This window comes from Dermacentor andersoni, chromosome 8 (genome assembly GCF_023375885.2).
Source record: "Dermacentor andersoni chromosome 8, qqDerAnde1_hic_scaffold, whole genome shotgun sequence".
Lineage (NCBI taxonomy): Eukaryota > Metazoa > Arthropoda > Arachnida > Ixodida > Ixodidae > Dermacentor > Dermacentor andersoni.
Genome location: NC_092821.1, coordinates 100211322 through 100231948, shown reverse-complemented (window position 1 = coordinate 100231948; position 20627 = coordinate 100211322). Strand labels below are relative to the sequence as shown.

Below are 20627 nucleotides of genomic sequence, written 5' to 3'. Positions count from 1 at the left end.
TTTTTATACGCCACTTCTTGCTGGAGTATTAAGCGAGGACGGGGTATGTACCATATTCACGTATTATCAATAAACATATTCCGATGTAGCTTGTCCACCTAATGACAGAATGTTGGCAGCATTCGACGGATTTGTAGCGCCTTTATCTATTATTATAATATTCAAAAGGGCGAAATTCGGCGAGAAATAGCGTTTAATGCACGTGATTTTCATAGATTTTCTTCGGTGTGAAAAAAATCAGGAATTATCGCGGTTTTACCCGAAAACGAAAGACCGTAGTCGTACTGCGTATTTAGCTCAGCGAGTTGCAAGTGTGCTTTGCTATGGCGGTGCCGAAGCGCCGACAATACCGGCCACAGTGTACCGGTACATGGGCCCACGGCGGAACGCACAAACATATAAAAGAGCAAAAGCGCGCACATGCGCCGCGTAATACATCCACGAGGTTTGTGGAAGTGGCTGCCGCACTCACAGGATGCGAGGCCAGGAAGCTACGCACCTGTCACGGGTGCCACGACTAAACTACATATCACGGTCACGCCGGCCAACTGCGGTAGATAAAGTCGACCGGATGTTCGCACTGAACTTCTGGGAAGCGCGCGCCAGAGAGGAGAACGTCAGAAGCCGATTGTTTCGGACGTCACGTTAAACTGCGTGCGGTTTCATCTTCGTGGACCGAGCTCGGCGATGTTCGTGCCGGTGTTCCTGGCAGTGCTAGCGACGATTCTTTACAGGTATCGTGTCATTGGACATCCCCCCTCCCCAAACACTCTACGGGAGAATAATTTTCTAAATAATTTCTCAGCCTGTTCATTTTGAAAGTGTTTTTTGGGTCAACGAGTTTTTGTTGTTGTTCTGATAGGAATTAGTAAATTTTAGGATGTTGTGCTGATGGTCGAAATGCCTCTATTCTTCGGCTGGCTATACGTAGCACCCGCAACCAGGCAGCTCCATTAGTTCGCGTTTTTTTTTTTTTACATCAAAGCACGCAATAGATAACTTAGACTAACATTTTACCAGCCTTCTCATCCTCTCGATGCCCATTTGTTTATACATACAACCTGAATATATTCTCGCCTCTCATTAAGAGAACAGTGAAATTTTAGACCACGAACAGCCGGGCTTAGAGATGCACAAAACATTTCCAGGTTTCTGCAAACTCTCAGTAACCATAAATTTATGCATCCAGGGTCCGCCTACGAAACCTAGGAAACCAGGATTGCAAAACCCTAATGTCTAGAATGGATCCTCAAGTACAATATTTAGCTGATACTGGAACTGGAGTGTTCCCTGATGTCATTCAAGGGAACGGGAAATCTATATGAAAATTTGCTGTAGTGAGCCAGTTGGTTCTTATATACATTATAGAACACTGTGCTTCGAAGCAAGCCTAACGACAAGAAGATGATAAACTGAAACACCGCTTCTTGTGCAGGAAGACCGCAGTAAGGTTCCCCTGCGGCTACGGTGGCATCTTTCTCTAATAAGATTTATTGAAAATTTGGTCAATCGTAGTACTGAGTTTCTGCAGCGATGGCTTATGAGCTCGGCGACTGTATGACATTGTGTTTCTGTGAACAGATATGCGCCGTAGTGGGGCCTGCTAGTATGCCCGCATGACCAGTCAACCGTGATTGCGAAAGCGGCCTTTTGCGAAATGCGAGAGCCCGCGTCATCCTGTTTAAAGGGGTCCTGAGCCACTTTTTATCAAAGTGAAGAAATGCATTTGAAATGAAAATAGGCTATTTCAGAAATACTTTCCCGAAGAAGTACTTCAATGCGTTCAAAAAAGGCGGAGTTATGGGTAATCAAAGACGGCCTCCGCTGTGCTCCCGTCCTTCGTTCAATGCCTTGCACTACGAATGCTACGGAGTAGTGGGGCGTGCCTACAACGCGTGCCTACTTCTAAATCTCACCGTAGCGCGCAGTTCAAATTTCGCTTCGGATGTTAACGTAGATGTCATGATTTCAGCCTTTGGGGCGAGCGCAGGGCTAAACATATGCCAAACGCGGTTGCCCTCAGCGGGCCGCAGTGCGCTTAGCGGGTGGGCTCATGGCGGCACCCCGTGGCGGTCACGGTATCTACGCAATGTATCCGACCACAGCTTGAAGTCAGCTATCGACGAATAGCAGCCAGATAAAGAAACGGCGAAATAAAGCGTGCAATGACGAAATAAAGCGTGCAGAAGATGGTGAGGACGGGGCCTTCTGTTGAAATAAGAGCGCTTGAGAGAAACGTAACTTTGGTATCCGCTTGCTGGCTCCATGCACCGCGTGCGATGACAAAACTTGGCTGAGATGTCCACAGCAGCGTATGAACTATCGGAACATATTAATTCACCAAGCCAGAAGGATGGTTCAGGGCCTTTTAAGCCTGTCTTTAGAGCAGTGTGCACGTACGGTGACGTTCAAATAAGGGGATGGGACAGATGCGCAGAATGCCACACGGAACGACGACTGAATTTGGTCAATTCTTTTGTTTGCCTTTTGAGACATGGCCTTTAGATCTACCCCCAATAATATACCAGGTAAGAAATATAATTCAAGGCAAAATGCCCATGTGGCCTATAGTCAGCATCAAAAATTCCAGAACCAAGTTCGCTCCGCGATTAGCTCAATCTTGGTAGCTTTTGCCCACAGGTGTGACATTTGTGTTCCATTTGAAGAATTACGAAGAACCCATGTACTACTAAAATCGTTGCTACCCACTGACGTTGATAGGGAAGAGTCTATGCTACAAATTCCGTCGTCATTGTCGTCGCCATACCCTCATGGTCGTCATGAAGTTGCTCGCAACATCGTCAATGTGGCTTTGCCATCATGCCGTTGTGCTAGCCATCTAACCATTGTCGCCATCATTATGCTTCGTCACCGTACCCGTCTTTGTCACTGCAGAATGCCGCTGTGACAATCTGAGGTCGGTGTGCAGACAAACAGACTTATCAAGGCTTTAGAGTCGCTCAGTCTGACCGTCGAGCAATTTCTTGAGGCATAAACGGGACAAATAGCATGTCGGCATGCTTCCTCTAACCATCCACTTACTTTCCAGGTAAAATTACAGGTCCCTAATTATTAGTAGCCTTTACATTTTTGTCCTGTCGAGAGGGTATCTAAGTACAGTTTAGAATTCAAACACACTCGCGAGATTATACACAGCATTGTGAGCTCCGTGTAATTAATTTATTTCGGGAGCACAACCCGCCACCGTAACCCAGTGCGTATGGCGTTGCGCTGCTGAGCTTGAGTTCGCGGATTCGATCACGGCCACGACACCTGCTTTACAATGGGAGCGGAACGCAAAAGCTCGAGTACCACCCATTGAATACACGGCAAAGAAATCCAGGTGGTAAAACTTATTTCAAAGTCCCCCTGCCCCCCACCAAGGGTTTCCTCGCACTAAAAGCTCGCTATCAGCACGTAGAAACCGTTAATTTAATCATCAATTCATCATATCCCAGAATTTACCCCTTCACTTCCCGCACCACAAACGCTGGGACTATTTGCCCGGTCAGCAAGCAACTTGCGACTTCGTGCAGGTGCTGACAAAAATTGCCTGACGACGCAAACGAACCAGAAAAAAAAATGATAATTTATTTATCCGTGACAAGCTCATCCGGTTAGTTTGACGAAGCCTACGCTCAGACGACTTGAAAGCACAGTAGCATTTTGTACTTCCAACGGCGCGTGCAGCTTGTGCAAGTAGAGAAGCCTGCGTTATCGAGGGCAGCGGAAATCGATTAATACGAAGTTGTCTGAAGGTGCGCATTCAGTCGTATGCGACATTTCGAAACGTGTTCAAACTTGTGCGTCCATGGAAGTTTCGGAGTATCGTTACTGACCTCGCTCTCTACAGATATCTGGTTTCCATTGTATTTATTGCACGCACATCATTGCACGATAAGGAATGTGGCGAGGAGTCGACTGTTGAAAAAAAGAATTGTGGCATAACGCATCGCACGATGACTGTCGACGGTAATGCGTTAGCATTGAATCAATATCGGGGCCCAGCGTATTGTCACCGTCGAAGTGAGTTATGTATGGGGCGCGCGCTGGCAGCAGGACCCTATCGCGCTTTCCTAGAAACACAGGGCGCCATCTAGAGCCGCCGCCGTGAAGCCAGTGCGTGGCCTCCAAAATGAACGGTGTGCCGGCGCAGGCGAACATTGACAATGCTTCCCTAGCTTGCCGCACACTCATTGGCACATACTCAAGACCCAAGTTGGCGAGAGGTTCATTGAAGAGCGACACATGGTCATCGAATGCATGACGCAGCTCGCTAAATTCATGGCGTGAAAGGCGTTCATTGAAAAACGGCACGTAGACAGTCCATTTGTGGCACAGCCTGCTATTGCATCGGGTCGCTGTGCTTGAGCAACCACTCCATTCGATTCGATTCCCCTCAGCATTGGGGAAATTTAAGGGATCATTTTCGTCATGGTAGAGCGGCACACAACCAGGGGCACATCGCTAGTTAACCAAGCTGGCGTCAAACAGGTTCATTGGAAACAAGCCCAGACTGCGTGGTACACACCCAGCGCTCTAAGTAGGCGGCAAAGAGTTCTGTCGCACTGCAGCAACCCACCAGTCCCGCCTTTCCATGCTGTGACTCGGCGTGAAAGAGGGTTCGTTGAGAAGCTGTACGCGTGTACACATTCCCAAATACTCACTGACCCAAGTTAGTCTGATGGCTGGATTTGAACTCTGTTCTTTCAGCACAGCAGCCCGATGCGCTACCCATTCGACCACGGGCTATGCGTTGTCCGAGGTAGGCCGCAAAACGATTATATACAAACAAAGACATACAAACATAGAACGAAAGAAACATAGAAGCCCGGAAAGCGCACGAAGTGCTCTAACAATTAGTGCACCTACATCAAACCGATTTTGCGGAAAAGCCAGTTATTCGGCTCACCGGTCATTCGAATTTCAAAACCGGATTACCAGAGTCATCGGTTACTCCATTCGTTATTCCGTTATTGGTATGCGGATATTCGGATAGCTGGTGTTTCTAGTTCTCTATTTGCGCCGAAATCACCTCTCTTTCTCCCTTGCATTCTTGCATTTGAAGGTATTTTTGCAAATATTCGTGCAAGCCCCCTATCTGCTTTGCTGAACCTCTTTGAGTTTGCTTTCTTCAAATTTATCTTCCGGAATTGCTGTGTACGAATTTTTGAATACCTGGCTAACCGGCTATTTACACCGGATATCCTGCATATCCGCTTCTTGAAATCCGGATAACCAGTTTCCGAGACCGGATTCACTTCCCTCCGGTTAAATCGGATCGCTGGTTTCACGGATATTTGCAAGAGTTAATAAAAATCAGCAGCGCAGCTATTTGGGCTTGTTGGTGCATCATTTGAATAGCAATGAATAGCGTGCAGACGACGAGGCAGAAAAATTCAGGCATTCGTACTAGTCGTGTGTGTCTGAATTTCACTGTCTATTCCTCTGCGCGCCATTCATTACTGTTCACAAGTTAATAAGAATGCTAGCGATAATAAGAATGCTAGCGATAACTATCGAACTAGCGATAATAAGAATGCTAGGGTAAATTGTAATTTACTTCTCGCCTAGGTACTTGCATTTTACTTACGAGTGAAATATATCGCTACAGAAGGGCTTTTCGGTAAAGCCACAGCGTTGGAAGCTACATCTGACTTGGATGATTACAGTAGCAATTAGGAAGGAATATTTTTTTTTTCATTCTCCTAACGTTTCCAGCCACTCCTGACCTTGTGCGGCTGGTTCAATAATTTTTATGAAGAAACCTAACATGATTAAGTAATAAATGGACATTTTATTATTCTGTAAATATAATAATTCACTACAAAATGCCGTAGCCGTCATTCTACTACATGGGCTTGCACCTTCGTGTCAGATTATGTAAATATCGCACGTTTAGTGACAGTAAATCATAATTCATGACCTGAATGGGCTACACGAAGTCAATAACGCGCCCCTTTTGACGCTCAACTCCTTGGCCAATGTTCCCTTTGCCAAGTTGACATCAGCTCAAGCTTTTCCATTCTAGTATTTAGAGATTGGCTGTTTTTGTTCAAGAGATTACAAAGCAACTTTATAGTACTATTCGTCGCATATGGCGAAGGTATTCTTTTGTTTCCGGTGGACCCACCCGGTGACTTGCGGGTATTCGACTCTGCACATGCGACAAAGCTCTAGTAAATGATGACGTAAACACGGTGGCGCCTGCAGTCTCTGCCTAAATGGATGGCAGGAACGCACATGACATGCCTGAACGCAGGCTGATAGCGACAGCTGCTGCAGTCGTTGAACCCTTCGACTGCTTCCTGCACTCGTTTGGCATTTACCACGTTGGCTGTTGAGGCTTGGAGCACATGGAAATAAAACTGCACCTAAATACCACGAAAAAGACACTCTCGTTCAAAATCAAGAGAGTGCTCTGTTTTATATCAAAGCGAAGTTTTCTCTCAAATACAAGGGCCTAAAAGATGCGGCTGTTGTCAGAGGTCAGGTGAAGCGTCCTCTTGAGCTCTCCCAGCCATGAAAAAGTAGTTCTCCTGGCTTCCGGGTTCAACGATGTGCATGCGATTCGTTTGTTGGTGGAGTTTCACGTGTGTTATCGATTGCTGAGGCGCTAAAAATTCCTGCAGAATCCAGCTCACAGTGACCCTCGACGTTAATGCGATTAACATTGGATCAATGTAGCGACACCATGATTGCCGCCGCTTAATCACGTTATACATGAGGCGTGTACTGCAGCGGGGCTCATCTGTTGAACGTTCTTCTGGACATGTTGGGCCATCTAGCGCGCCGCGGTGGCAAAGTTGGCACGTGGAGCATGTTTAAATATATATTCAGACAAGATTGCCTGAATAAAGATCAGACGAGTTCAATTTTCTCGTCACCGGATACATTTTGAAGGATTGTTTTCTTAATTGAAGATGCAGCACATACCCAGTGATCCAAGATGACGTCAAACAAGTACCTCAAACGGCAGCGTATATCCAGTGGCGCATATGGAGGACAAAAGTTGGCGTCAGAAAGGTCCATACCCAGGGCCTCATTCCCATTGACCGATCTTCGCGTGAAAGAGTTGCATGCTAGAGCCGGACAAACCCGTTATCACATGCCCAGGAACCCATGTTGGTCTGATGCTTTCAACGTGGTCCCCTGAATGCAGCCCGATGCTCTGTGCATTAGAACATGGACTAGACAGTGACCAAACTTGGCGGCAAAGAGATTATATGCGGGCAATGAAAGAAACAGGCAAACAAACGTGCCGCAAACTTCGATAAGTTCCCATACACTGGTGATTGCATCAAGAATGTCTCCTTCATCGCACGCAGAACTAGCAGCTCTGCGAAAGCTCGGATACTAATATACTCCGTTGCGTACTTGTCGTCGACAGGTAGGTGAACACGGAAAGCATGAGTCTGAAGGCCACCTTTTGACAAAGCGACTTATGGGCGAAGATGAGTCGGCTTGTGGAAACGCGTTCTTGAGCGATTTGTGTAACAAGGCTAGGTGGGAGCGCAAGCTGCCTCCAGGCTGACGCTCCCACGATACGGCCACTCGCGATCACTGCAAGTCTCCACTTTCTATAGTAAACTTACCCTCGTATACAGAGATGCACCTTGTATTTATTTATTTATTTATTTATTTATTTATTTATTTATTTATTTATTTATTTATTTGTGTACATAATCATATATTTATTTACTCATTCGTTTATTTTGCATTACCCTCAAGGCCAGGGACATTGCAGAGAGGAGTGGTACGAACAGCTTCTAAAGGCTACAAAAATGTAGCATGTTACACTAAAAAGACTAAAGTTAAAAAAAATGAACATAAACTCGGGTCAGGGAAACTAGAAGCGCATGCTTGACTTAATCCTAAGCACGCCTGTAGTGAACGCGCCGAAAGAAACGCAATGAGCGCCTTCGACACGTTACGGTACGCGTCATTTCGATCACGTCGAGCACAGGCTTCAAATTGAGAATCATTGTTGAATGCAGGGATTAAGTGGCCTTCACAGAGTATTTTGATTCGTCCATCGGAATGACCGACAAGGCTACGTGTTATTTGGTGGCGAGCAGACCCTTCAGCACTAGCTCGCTTTCATCGCACGTCTATCACGACGAACAAGTATGGAATGCCGATCTGCCAGGTCATCGCAGCAGATGGCGCAGACCGTGTTCCAGCTTTTGAGAATAACCAACCGGCACAAGCCACTGTAGCCATAAAGAGTGTTTATTGTGCTGCGCATGATCCTGTGCCCGAATAGTGCGTGGTGACCGTGATCAGCTTAGATTTTTTTCTGCTGTCCCTGTCTGTCCACATCCTTCTCCCCCTCCCCGCTCTCCAGAATAGGGTAGCAAACCGTAGTTTTTGTTTTGGTCGACCTAGTTGTCTGTCTCATCTGTTTCTTTCACTCTCACTTTTAGGCGCATAACAAAATAAAGGTGTTTTGCTATTGCGAATTGCATTTGAGACTATCTCGCCTCGTAGGCCGACGCAGTGCCCCATGTTGTCTACTTGCTTGGGCCCCTAGGTATGTGTTCTAGTCGCCATGTCATCGCGATAGCTTACTCTCGTCATGCGTCCTCGTCACCCCTCCTACCTATCCAGGGGTCTAAGTTATGTAGTGACTTTGCCCACTAGGTATGGACTCGTGGTCACTCTGCCTACCTACTCGTTACATCACTTTCATTCCAACTTTGTCATCCGACCACTCGTCATGTTGTCATACAGTCGTCATGCATTCGCTGTCAGATTGCTGTAGTACACACACACACACACACACACACATATATATATATATATATATATATATATATATATATATATATATATATATTTTACCCATAGAGTCAGATTTCGAAGCTAAAATGACGATTGCAAGACCACGACGCCAATATGTAAATATCATTACGTCGTGGTAGTTAAACTGTCATCACTTGAGCTTCAAAATATTACTCTCGTCCCGTTGTCATCGTCACGCCTTCTACTCCGGCTCAGTGGTCCCAGTTCTGTCACCCACAGGGGCGTCTGCGTCAGCAGGCTTTTGGTGTGTTGCGACACTGCGTACCCGAGCACACGAGGGTTGGACCCTCACGCGTGTAACCGTGTGCGGCTTAGCCGTATCCGGGGAAAAGGGGATCCTGGGGGTTGAGCCAATGCCGAGTGATCGGACCTTTACGCCCACTCGGCGGCGGCAATACACCCCTTTGGCCTCGCCTTCACATAGACGGAAGCCCCCGGACTGACCCACCCGGGGAAAATTGGTAGTTGCTTTTTCCTGTCTGTTTCTCCCTCCAATCTTCGTCTTTCTGTCACTTTCCATCTTTCTTGTCTCCTTCTCATTTCTTTATTACTTCCGAGCTTCCTGGCAGCAAGGGTTAACCTTGTGTGAGTAGCCAACCTAGGTTATGGCAGATTTGGTTATAGTGGCAACGTACAGCTGGCGTGTGCAGGCCCTGTTCTCGTAGGCTCTGCAGCGTCCCCTTGTTGGACTCCATGTGGGTGGCTGGCGTTACTGCCGAAAACTTCAGGTCTGCACATGGATACATCCTTCCCTCCACTACCTGATCACCCTCAGTAAAGATGACGCCCCGAAGATGTTTTTCAATATTTCGGAGGGCACAACTTCCCTCGTTTCTATGTAGTACGCTATGAAAAACCAGGCAAACCAGTGCGAACCGTCTGACCATTTTTTGTTTCAAAGTCAATAACTGAAGTTTTTGGTCCAGGATTTAAGGCGTCGAGGATGGCAAGCGGTGATCTCCTCTTGGAGCTCTGCGATCAGAAGCAGTATGAGAAACTTCCAAAACTTGTGTCATTTGGGGAAACCCAAGTAATCGTAACCTCTCACCGTACTATGAATACCACCCGTGGCGTAGTTTCAGATGATGATCTTTTGGAGTTAACTGCAGCGGAACTCTTGCAGTGCTTCAGTGAACAGAACGTGATCAATGTTAAAAGAATTAAGATGAGCCGATATGGCAAAGAAATCCAAACCAAGCACTTGATAATTACCTTCGGTTCAAGTATCCTATCTGAGTCACTCGAGGCAGGGTACATTAAGCTCCATGTTAGGCCATACGTGCCAAATCCCCTCAGACATTTCAAATGATAACGTTTCCGCCACAGTTCGCAGAGCTGCCGAGGCCGCCAAACCTGTGCGAAATGCAGTGCCCATGAACACAACTCTGTAGCTTGGGAGAACTCTCTCCACAGTGTAAACTGTGATGGGAAGCGTGCCGCGTATTCGCGGTCGTGCCCACCCTGCAAAAAAGAAAGGAAATCGTCACAATCAAAATCAAATAAAACATGTCTTTCAAGGAAGCACGTAGGCGGGTGTCATACCTGCCTATGAGCAGCTTTGCCGATGTGGCGCGTCAGGGGGCAGCGCCACAACGGCCTCCGGCGGCTGTCCGGCCCAGACACAGTGAGTTAGCAGTGACGTCACCCGCCCCCCCCCCCCCTTCCCGCCCCCGGCGGTTGCAGCTAGCGCTGCTCCGCCGCCATAGCAGAAGGGGCCATCCACCTCCGGGCAGGTGGCCTCAAAAGCCTCGTCCAACGTGCCGAGGCCCTCACGTCAAACGAAGCACTCTGAAGAGTGCGTGTCCAGCGCCTCGCAAGAGGCGATGGAGACAACCACGAGCAAGACGGTGCCACCAGCGCCTCAGGAGCGACGAGGCTCTGTCGATCGCTCCAAAAAAGACAAAACTCCCGTCACGGCACCTGCAAAAGGCCCGGGAGCTAATCCTTGTCTCTTAAACACACAGCACTAAACACAAGCAGCATAATGGATACACAAATACTACAATGGAATGTTGGAGGACTTCTCCATAACCTTGACGATATTAGAGAACTCCTAAACAAACATAATCCAAAGTTGCTGTGTGTTCAGGAGACGCATCTAAAACGTACACAAACAAACATTCTTCGCCAGTACACCATCTTCCGCAAGGACCGTGATGAGGCTCACACCTCGGGCGGCGGTGTAGCATTCCTTGCAGACAAGTCTATGGCTTGTCGCTACGTAGCCTTACAGACACTGCTCGAGGCAGTGTCCATTAGAGGGGTTCTTTTCAATAGGTTGGTAACTGTCTGTACCATATATCAAGCTATCAAGCTATCCAGCTATCACCTCCAAGCAGCCGATTTCTATAACCTTATAAATCAGCTCCCCGAACCCTACATACTTTTGGGCGATCTTAACGCCCACAACACATTGTGGGGAGATGCGCGTTGCGACGCAAGAGGCCGACTCACTGCAAATTTTATTCTGACCTCTAGTACCTGCCTGTTTAATAAGAGGGAACCAACATATTACAGCATTCAACACAATTCATATTCATCCATAGAAGTAGCAATAGGCTCTGCTTCACTTTTGTCTCACCTGGAATGAAATTTGGTGAAAAATCCTTTTGGAAGTGACCACTTCCATATAAGTTTAAACTCAATAACGCAGCATGACAACCTTCCTCGTGTTCCCATTTGGAAATTAACGTCAGCTGACTGAGAGCATTTTAAGAAGTGTACTCATTTATCACCCGATTTTATAAACAATTTTAGTATAGATGATGCTGTCGCATAGTTTACCACTTTTATTTGTGATGCTGCTCAAGAGTTTATCCCGCAAATGAATGGTGGTTCACCTAAAAGTGGTGTTTCCTGGTGGAATGATGACTGTAAAAATGCGCGAAAGAGGCAGAATAAGGCATGGATAATATTGCGCAGACCGCCCAATACAGAACATCTAATTGAATTTAAACACATAAAATCCCAAGGAAGGCGGTTACGACGTCAAGCGAAGAGAGAAATCTGGGTGAGGTTCCTCTCAGGTGTAAATTCGTACACACAGGAGGCGAAAGTTTGGAATGGCGTAAGCAGGCCAAAAACTGCAAATAAATCCGTTGCCTCTGGTGAACGATCAAGGAAATACCTTAGAAGAGCAGGCAGACTTTCTCGGGGAACACTTTGAGCGTGTGTCGAGCTCAATCCACAATTCTCAATCCTTTCTTAAACACAAAGAAATAGAAGAACGTAAGCCAATCATACGTAAATGCAGACAGAATGGACCGTATAACCGGCCGTTCAGTATTGCCGAGTTGCGAGCTGACTTGAACACATGCAAGAGCTCTGCATAGGGACCTGACAGAGTCACGTATGATGTGATCAGAAACTTACATACTGACGCACAAGGCACACTACTTGCAATTTTCAACACTATTTGGGCTGCGCGATGCCTTCCATCCACATGGAAAGAAACGATTGGGGTCCCTGTTCTGAAGCAGGTTAAAGGCCTTTCCTTGGCGGCAAGTTACCGTCCGCTAGCTCCTACAAATTGTATACGTAAGCTTCTTGAAAAAATGATTAATCGCACACTCATACATTTCCTTGAATTCAACAATATACTCGACCCTATCAGTGTGGCTTCAGAGAAGGGTGGTCGACAACCGATCATCTTGTGCGCAATGAAGGATATATCCGCGAAGCATTTGTACACCAACAGTTTTTCCTACCGATATTCCTCGATATGGAGAAGGCGTATGACACAACATGGAGTTACGGCATCTTGCGAGACTTGTCGGGAATGGGCATCTGTGGAAATATGCCTAAAATAATTGAAAGCCATTTGTTGAATCGTATCTTCCGCATGAAAATCGGCAACGTATTTTCGCGACATACAAGAAACTGGTGTACCCCAGGGAGGCGTACTCAGTTGCACACTCTTTATTGTTAAGATGAACACACTTCGTGCTTCTCTACCACCGGCCATTTTTCATTCCGTCTACCTAGACGATATGCAAATGGGTTTCAAATCGTGCAACCTTACAATGTGTGAGAGACAGGTACAGCAGTGCTTAAACAAGGTGTCCAAGGGGCAGACTAAAATGGATATAAAATCAACCCCCCAAAAAGCTCTTGTTTTCTCTTTACTGGAAAGACAAGCCTGGTTATTGATCCTTGTGTAGAACTGGGGGGACAACAAATCCCTTTCAACAAAGAGCACAAATTTCTAGGTGTTATACTTGACTCTAGGTTTACTTTCATTTCGCACATAAAATGTCTTAAAGCAAAATGTCTAAAAACAATGAATTTACATAAAATCCTGTCCCATGCAACATGGGGTAGCGACAGGAAGTGTTTAATGAACCTTTATAGGAGCCTAGTTCGATCACGATTAGATTATGGTGACGTATTATATCACTCTACCGCACCGAGCGCGCTAAACATGCTAGACCCAGTTAATCATCTGGGTATCCGCCTGGCCACTGGCGCATTTAGAACAAGCCCTGTTGAAAGTCTATATGTAGAGTCAGGTGAGTGGTCACTCCATTCGCAGAGAACACACATAAGCTTCACCTATTTTCTCCAAGGGCGCTCTAATAAAGAACATCCGTGTTTTCACAACCGTTAACGACTTGACGTGTAAAACACTTTTTCGTAATATACCCTCTGTTGTGTACTACGTTCGGACGGGGACGCGCCCAGGCACGCAGCGTGACGAGCAAGAAGACCAACGGGCTCCGGAACAGAGAATGCTTTATTCTGAACAGCGCGTGCTTCTTATACACGCTGGCGGTTGCTTATCCGCTTCTGATAACAAACACTGAACGACGCCTGTCGGCGCTATCATACCCTCTATGGGACTTCCTTTGTCACTGCGTGCAAGAGAACTTAGCGCAGAAATGGTTGTCCCAGTTCTCGAACACTACCTAATGCCTCCAGCTAAGCTATTACCGCCCTGGGAGTGGCAGGTGATAGACTGTGATGCATCCTTTGTAGAGGTCCAAAGCACGCACCTGACCTCGAAATCGCAATGCATTTCCATGAACTTCAATCGAAATACTCCTGCTCCGAATTCGACACAGACGCGTCAAAATCACAGGCTGGTGTATTTCATGCTGCTGTTGGTCCCTCTTTTTCTAAATCTGACGTACTGAACCCGCTGACAAGTAACTTCACTGCAGAAGACTATGCAGTACTATCTGCAGTAAAACATAAAAAGAAACTAAAACTTGACAGGCCAATTATATTCACAGACTCGTTAAGCCTTGTAAAAGAACTCATCTCTCTGCAAAAGCATACAGATCCTGTCTCTCACTTAACTCTACTCTCTCTTATGCAATATTTATCTATCATATAAACATGCAGGGTACCTGGCCATAGAGGCATCGAGGGTAACGTACTAGCTGATAAATTGGCCACATCACTAAGCATTATTCCTACGGCTGTGGTCCCTGTCACAGATTTTAAGCCTTTCTTACGAAAGAAACTGCGAAAACACTTGCACCACATGTGGAATGCAGAAATAAATAATAAACTGCACGTCATAAAGCCACAGTTAGTTTTATAGCCCTCCCCAACAAAATCACGGCGAACAGATGTCCTATTCTGTCGTCTCAGAATAAGGCACACATTTGGTACCCACAATTTTCTGCTTACTGGAAATGAACCTCCAACCTGTGGTGAGGTTGCGGAGAGAGGCTGACCATTCTCCACGTCCTCTTGGAGTGCCGCAAATTCGAAACTGAGCGAAAGAAACATTTTCCTCTTGCATATCATGATTGCGTCCCTCTTCACCCAGCTATGTTTCTTGATGAGGAACCGGTTTTTAACTCCAAAGCAGTCCTCAATTATTTCAAAGATGTTATCCTACAAGTTATCAGCCCATTAAATTCGTAGCGCATCCTCTTTCCAGACGATGCCGCTGTGATAGTTGATTTGTATAGCACATGCCTCCAGGCCCTTGTGTCTCAAGGGCTCTAACGAGGCAGTGGTGCTATCGAGAATTTCCGCATCTTACATATTTTATATCCTATCAATATTTGCAATACACCTTAATGCTCATAGTACAGGTCATTTGTCTTCGCCATAATCTCATTACACATACATTTTACGCACTTTACAGCGACTATTTTTAGGCCCCTTTACAGCCACGTCACATCAACTTCATAGAATCCATCACTCCACTGCGAAATCACTAAGACTTGCGTGGCGCTCTTTGGCCACACCTGGCTCTTGCACCAATAAAAACCACACATTCATTCATTCATTCCAGTTGTGTCATAGCTTTGGCCTCTTAGTGCGGGCAACATGATTTGGCCCCTTGGTATGTGCTCGTGCTCGCGAAGCTGTCGTGATCGCTGCACGACCATCGTTTCAGCTTCATGATCACACCGGGCGCATGCTGATCTCGTCACTACTTCCACTCCGGCTCAGACGTCCAAGTTGTGGTACGTCCTCTTGGTATGTGCTCGTGCTTGTAATGCCGTAGTGGTCGTTGCACTACCGTCATTTCAGGTTCATGATCCCACTCTCTGCATGCTGTCGTCGTCACGCCTTCCATTCCGGCTCAGAGGTCAAAGTTGCGTAGCAGCTTTGGCCTCTTGGTAGGTGCTCGTGCTTGAGATGCAGTCGTTGTCGCAGCACTACCGTCATTTCAGTTTCATGACTCAACTCTCTGCATGCTGTCGTCGTCACGCCTTCCACACCGGCTCAGAGGTCAAAGTTGCGTAACAGCTTTGGCCTCTTGGTATGTGCTCGTGCTTGAGATGCAGTCGTGGTCGCAGCACTACCATCATTTCAGTTTCATGACTCAACTCTCTGCATGCTGTCGTCGTCACGCCTTCCACTCCGGCTCAGAGGTCAAAGTTGCGTAACAGCTTTGGCCTCTTGGTAGGTGCTCGTGCTTAGATGCAGTCGTGGTCGCAGCACTACCGTCATTTCAGTTTCATGACTCAACTCTCTGCATGCTGTCGTCGTCACGCCTTCCATTCCGGCTCAGAGGTCAAAGTTGCGTAACAGCTTTGGCCTCTTGGTATGTGCTCGTGCTTGAGATGCAGTCGTGGTCGCAGCACTACCGTCATTTCAGTTTCATGACTCAACTCTCTGCATGCTGTCGTCGTCATGCCTTCCACTCCGGCTCAGAGGTACAAGTTGCGTAATAGCTTTGACCTCTTTGTATGTGCTCGTGGTCGTGATGCCGTCGTGGTCGTAGCACTACCATCATTTCAGCTTCATGATTCCACTCTCTGCATGCAGTCGTCGTCACGCCTTCCACTCTGGCTTAGAGGTCCAAGTTGCGTAATAGCTCTGGCCTCTTAGTATGTGCTCGTGCTTGTGATGCCGTCGTGGTTGTTGCACTACCGCCATTTCAGCTTCATGATAAAATTTGGGGCTCCTCAGGGGTCAATCCTAGGACCTACCTTGTTTGTTTTGCGCATCATTGACATGGTATCTATCACACAAGCCCCTTCTATTATCCTTTACGCTGACGACACAAGTGTATTTTTTCTGGCGACAATTTAGGTTCCTTAATTCCGCTTGTAAACGTATGGCTTAAGAATCTATCTGTCTGATTTGTTAAAAATGAACTCTCATTAAATGCTGACAAAACTCAGTACATTGTTTTTACCCCTGTTAACAAACGTGTTTATATTAATAATGATGTGACATTCGAGTCACGACCACTACAAAAGCTAACACAAACTAAATTTTTATGTGTTCAATTCCACGAGAACCTTTGTTGGTCTTGTCATGTTCACTATATTAAACGCAATATTGCACATTGTATTCGTATGCTTAATAAGTTTCGCTTACTGTTGCCTCGTTACTGTTGCCACGTCAGCTGTATTTTATTACTGTTCACTCGCGACTACACTACTGCCTGCTTGTCTGGGGCACCGCTACTAGGTCTAACATGGAAAGCCTCCATAGAGAACCGAAAGAAAGTGTACGCTTTATTCAAAACCTACGACAACGTGAATCAACATCAGTATATTTTAGGCAGCATCGAATCTTGGACATTGAATCACTATATAAAGTGCGATTGTCAGAGCTTGCATTTTCAGATTCCCGAATTGATCCACAACTCTTCTTTTTGAGGTATACCAAACATGAACCCCATTACGAATTTAGGAGTACAATTTCATCAAGTTGAAATGTAGGACGAACTACGGAACACAGCTATAATTCCTTATCTGTTAAACCTTTATCCTGATCTGATTGATGTCAATAAACATGTTCCTCTTTGGCTGCTTCCCGAAAATAGGAAAAGATATTTCTCGAATCGAGTATAAGCCAATTAGGATTTCTTTCTTTGTTTTTTTAAGTAAACTTGTTTGTCAGGTGAACATTGCTTAATGTTCTTTAGGTGATCCAGTTAGGATTTCTTGCTTTGTTTTTTGCCAGGTGATCAAGTTTGCGGTTATAAACGTTTAAATTGATTGATTTGAATGTATGGCGCACTTTTCATATGTATATTGCTGTATGTGAATTGCTGTAGTCTTCCTGTAAGAAATTGTTTGTACTTCGTCATTCATTGTGCCGAACCTGTGCCTGCATGAATGCGGGGTGTCTAGGGCCTAGTCAGGTGACCACGTGTGTCACCTTTAGCCCTCTTCACCGGGACAATTGTATGTAGGCTAAATTTTAGTAAAGACAATAATTAAATAGGACACGTTGGAGAGGTAGCATTCCCACAAGGAACACGGAACTGTTTTAGCTGTAACCATGCCACAACATGGCTGCTGCCAAATCTCCCACCAGACATACTGTTTTGTAGTTTACGAGAATGGCAAGGATTCGTTTCTTTTCTTTCGGCCCGGTACCTGAGTGGATGGTTCACGATTGTATCAGAAGGCCAGAACTTTCTGCGAAAATCCTCGAGGCAGCTGTAAGAATTGACACACGATATGGCATCCTTACTCTAGATCGGTTCGTGTGTTTCTTATTTGGCGTAGCAAGGTAGATGGTTGGTTGAGTTGGTAAGGTTCTATGGTGATTCAGGGGAGCGCAATTAGTACACACGAAGCCGATGAAAAAGACAATGCAACGGCTACTCGTAACCAACAGTTTATTGAAGGAAAAACACGTATTCAAAGAAAACAGAACTAAATGCGCAATCGCCAAGCTAACAAAGGGGGCTCTTTACGTGTGATTATTCAAAAATTAACCAGACCAGCGCAAAACAAACAGCACTTTGTACAAAAAAAGAACAGGAATTTATGTTGCTGTTCCTTCGAATGGATGAGGCTTAATTGTGTTTGGCGCTTTTTATACCAACTTTTCTTCGAGAAAACAAGAAACCATGTATTATGACTAAGCTAGCCTTCCTGCGGACCTTAGAGTTATCTGTCGATTATTCAGTTTGTACAGATGGAGGAAAAGGACATTCTCCGTGTTCAAGGAACTCGGCATACCTGGGCCGGAGCCTAGCATCATTTTCGGCAACCTACTTGAAATCTGGAAAAAGGTAAAACATATATCTCAAGCCCTATTTGCACAGATTGCGTTCCGTTTAGACGCGACATTCGCAATTTGAAGGAGCTTAATTTTTATGTACATCCCGGTGGCCATCACGTCACACATGACGTCATAGGTGATCAGCGTTGGCAAGCGTTCCCTTGCTTTAGCTGACTGGCGCACTCGGCTGGGATGTTTACTTGACCTTTTCAACGTCGTGTACGAAAACTGCACACGCGGCATACTTGTCGGGACACGACTTCGCCTGGCTTGATTATTTCATGTATGTGATGACAAGCGTTCACCATACCGCCACAAATTACAGGGACGTTCCAAAAGTAAGTTTCGCCAAATATTTTCAGGGAAAGGCTTTATTGCCAAAAAAATACGCCATGGAACCATTACCTATACACGTTGCGCTATTTTTCCATACAGTCACCTCCTAGGTTGAGATATTTGTCGTAGCATGCAATCAGTTTGGAGAAACCACTCTCGTAAAACGCGGTACTCCGTGATGCAAGGAATTGTCACATAGCCTGCTGCACCTCAGCATTATTTTAGAAGTGACGTCACGAGGCTGCGGTTTTCAATGCATAGAACAGGCGCCAATTCATACCGCATAACAGCACGCACTTCTATTGGTGACCACGTTGTCTGCGCACGCCGGTCTGCCATTGTGATTTGTACTCGAATAACCTCAGGGACGCCGGTCTGCTGCTACTTTCTCTTCTTCGGTGCCCTGCGCATGCGTGATTCCTCCTCCCTTGGCGCTCCTGCCGTCGTTATACCAGCAAGAGGTGTCTATTACTATAGTTATTGTTTGCTTCACCTGCTGTACCATTTCCTCTGTAAAAAAATGACGCAACTTACTTTCCGAACGACCCTCGTATAATATTGCTCCCCGGCGGCCCAGCGATTGAACACGTCTCATACGACTCACAGATTTATAGTTTCCACCGTACAAGACTACTGAAATTGGGCGTCTAGCACGTGTCCCCGCAATTGTCACTAGAAAGAGCCTGCTAGACCTATTTTCTGACAAAACAGCACGAAGTCGAATGTGCCAGAAAGCAGCTTCCTGCCATGCGATTTCAGAAAAAGAAAAAAAAACACAAAGCAGGAATGACTACCCGGATATGAGTCTTGTCGCGAAGGTCTCCCACGTGTCGAGTAATTTGTGAACATCGTGTTTTCTGCATTGACGGCTTCCTGTATTCATGTAAATCCCTTACGCTGTGGTGTATTTGTTTTGTTTTGCTTTCAGAACACGTGCCACTAGCTATTACAGTTGTTTTCCTACACCACTGTGTCGCACAAGCACCTCGACGTGCTAAAGGGGGGGGGGAGGTTATCGTATATGAGGCGTTAAATTAAACACGCACACTGATAACGTTCAAGCAATGAAGCAATGCCAAAATCCACTTGCGTACTTCGGATATAACCACATTTCTTCTTTTATTCACCTTACTGGCCCAAATCCTGGACAACAATCATTACCAGTACACCCAAGTCTAAGATAAGATATTTTGCTATGCTGACGACGGCCATGATGCCTCTGGTGAACCTGAAAGTGGTGCAGACGTTGTTGAAAAAAAGTACCTTCACCATCTTCATGCACGCGCACATGTTGAAATGTTAAAATATGTTCAATCGCGGTGAAATACAAAGTGTTCTGTAGTATTCAACGAGGATAAAATTTACTTTTTTTTGGCTACGCTGGAAATGCTGGCAACTTTCCCTGCCGGCTTTTCCGCAACATTCGCTCGTATTATGAATATATTGATATAACATGAAAAGGTGAGCTATTTTGAAATCTAATTAAATAAGAGTCTGGGATTTTACGTGCCAAAAGAAGAACATGTAATGCGATAATGAGGCAAGCCATAATGGGCGACTCTCGATTAATTTTGCCTAGGCTAAGGTTTTTTTTTTTTTTTTACATTTACTGAATGCACAGTACACGAGCGTTTTGGCAATCCGCCCCTATCGGAATGCGGCGCGACGTCGAGCTCAGAATGGCAACGCCATAGGCGCCAGCCTACCACGATTGATCAGCAAGTAGGCCAGGAACAATATTGCAATATGGTGGTTTCGTGCACTGACCATCGGGGCTAATTTCAAAAAGCTAGTTCTTTTTTTTTTAATTAAAAGAAACGGTTTTCGTCTCTCTAAAGCGAACTTTTTTTTTCTAATACACGTGCATTCATTGAGTTCTCTCTCAAGTACCGGTGCAAGAAACAGTAGCAGTCAGCCAGTGAAAAAGTTTTGACAGTCAACAATCCAAAGTGATTGAAAACTCTTTCGTTTCAGGGCATGGGCCCAGCGTCGACCGAATGGCTGAAGAAGTACGGAGACATCGTGGGGTGAGTCAACGCTTTCTGGTTGCG

At 45.9% G+C, this 20627-nt stretch overlaps 1 protein-coding gene across 1 annotated transcript in view; it reads left to right on the top strand.

The window, feature by feature from the left end:
• Positions 1-603: 603 nt before the first annotated feature.
• LOC126528882 (cytochrome P450 3A13-like) overlaps positions 604-20627 on the top strand; it is a 53577-nt gene continuing 33553 nt past the window's right edge. Inside the window, exons 1-3 of the mRNA XM_055069740.1 lie at positions 604-734; positions 18145-18250; positions 20551-20603. Of these exons, the coding sequence (XP_054925715.1) occupies positions 688-734; positions 18145-18250; positions 20551-20603 (206 nt within the window). The 5' untranslated portion in view covers positions 604-687. The remainder of the gene's footprint in view (positions 735-18144; positions 18251-20550; positions 20604-20627) is intronic.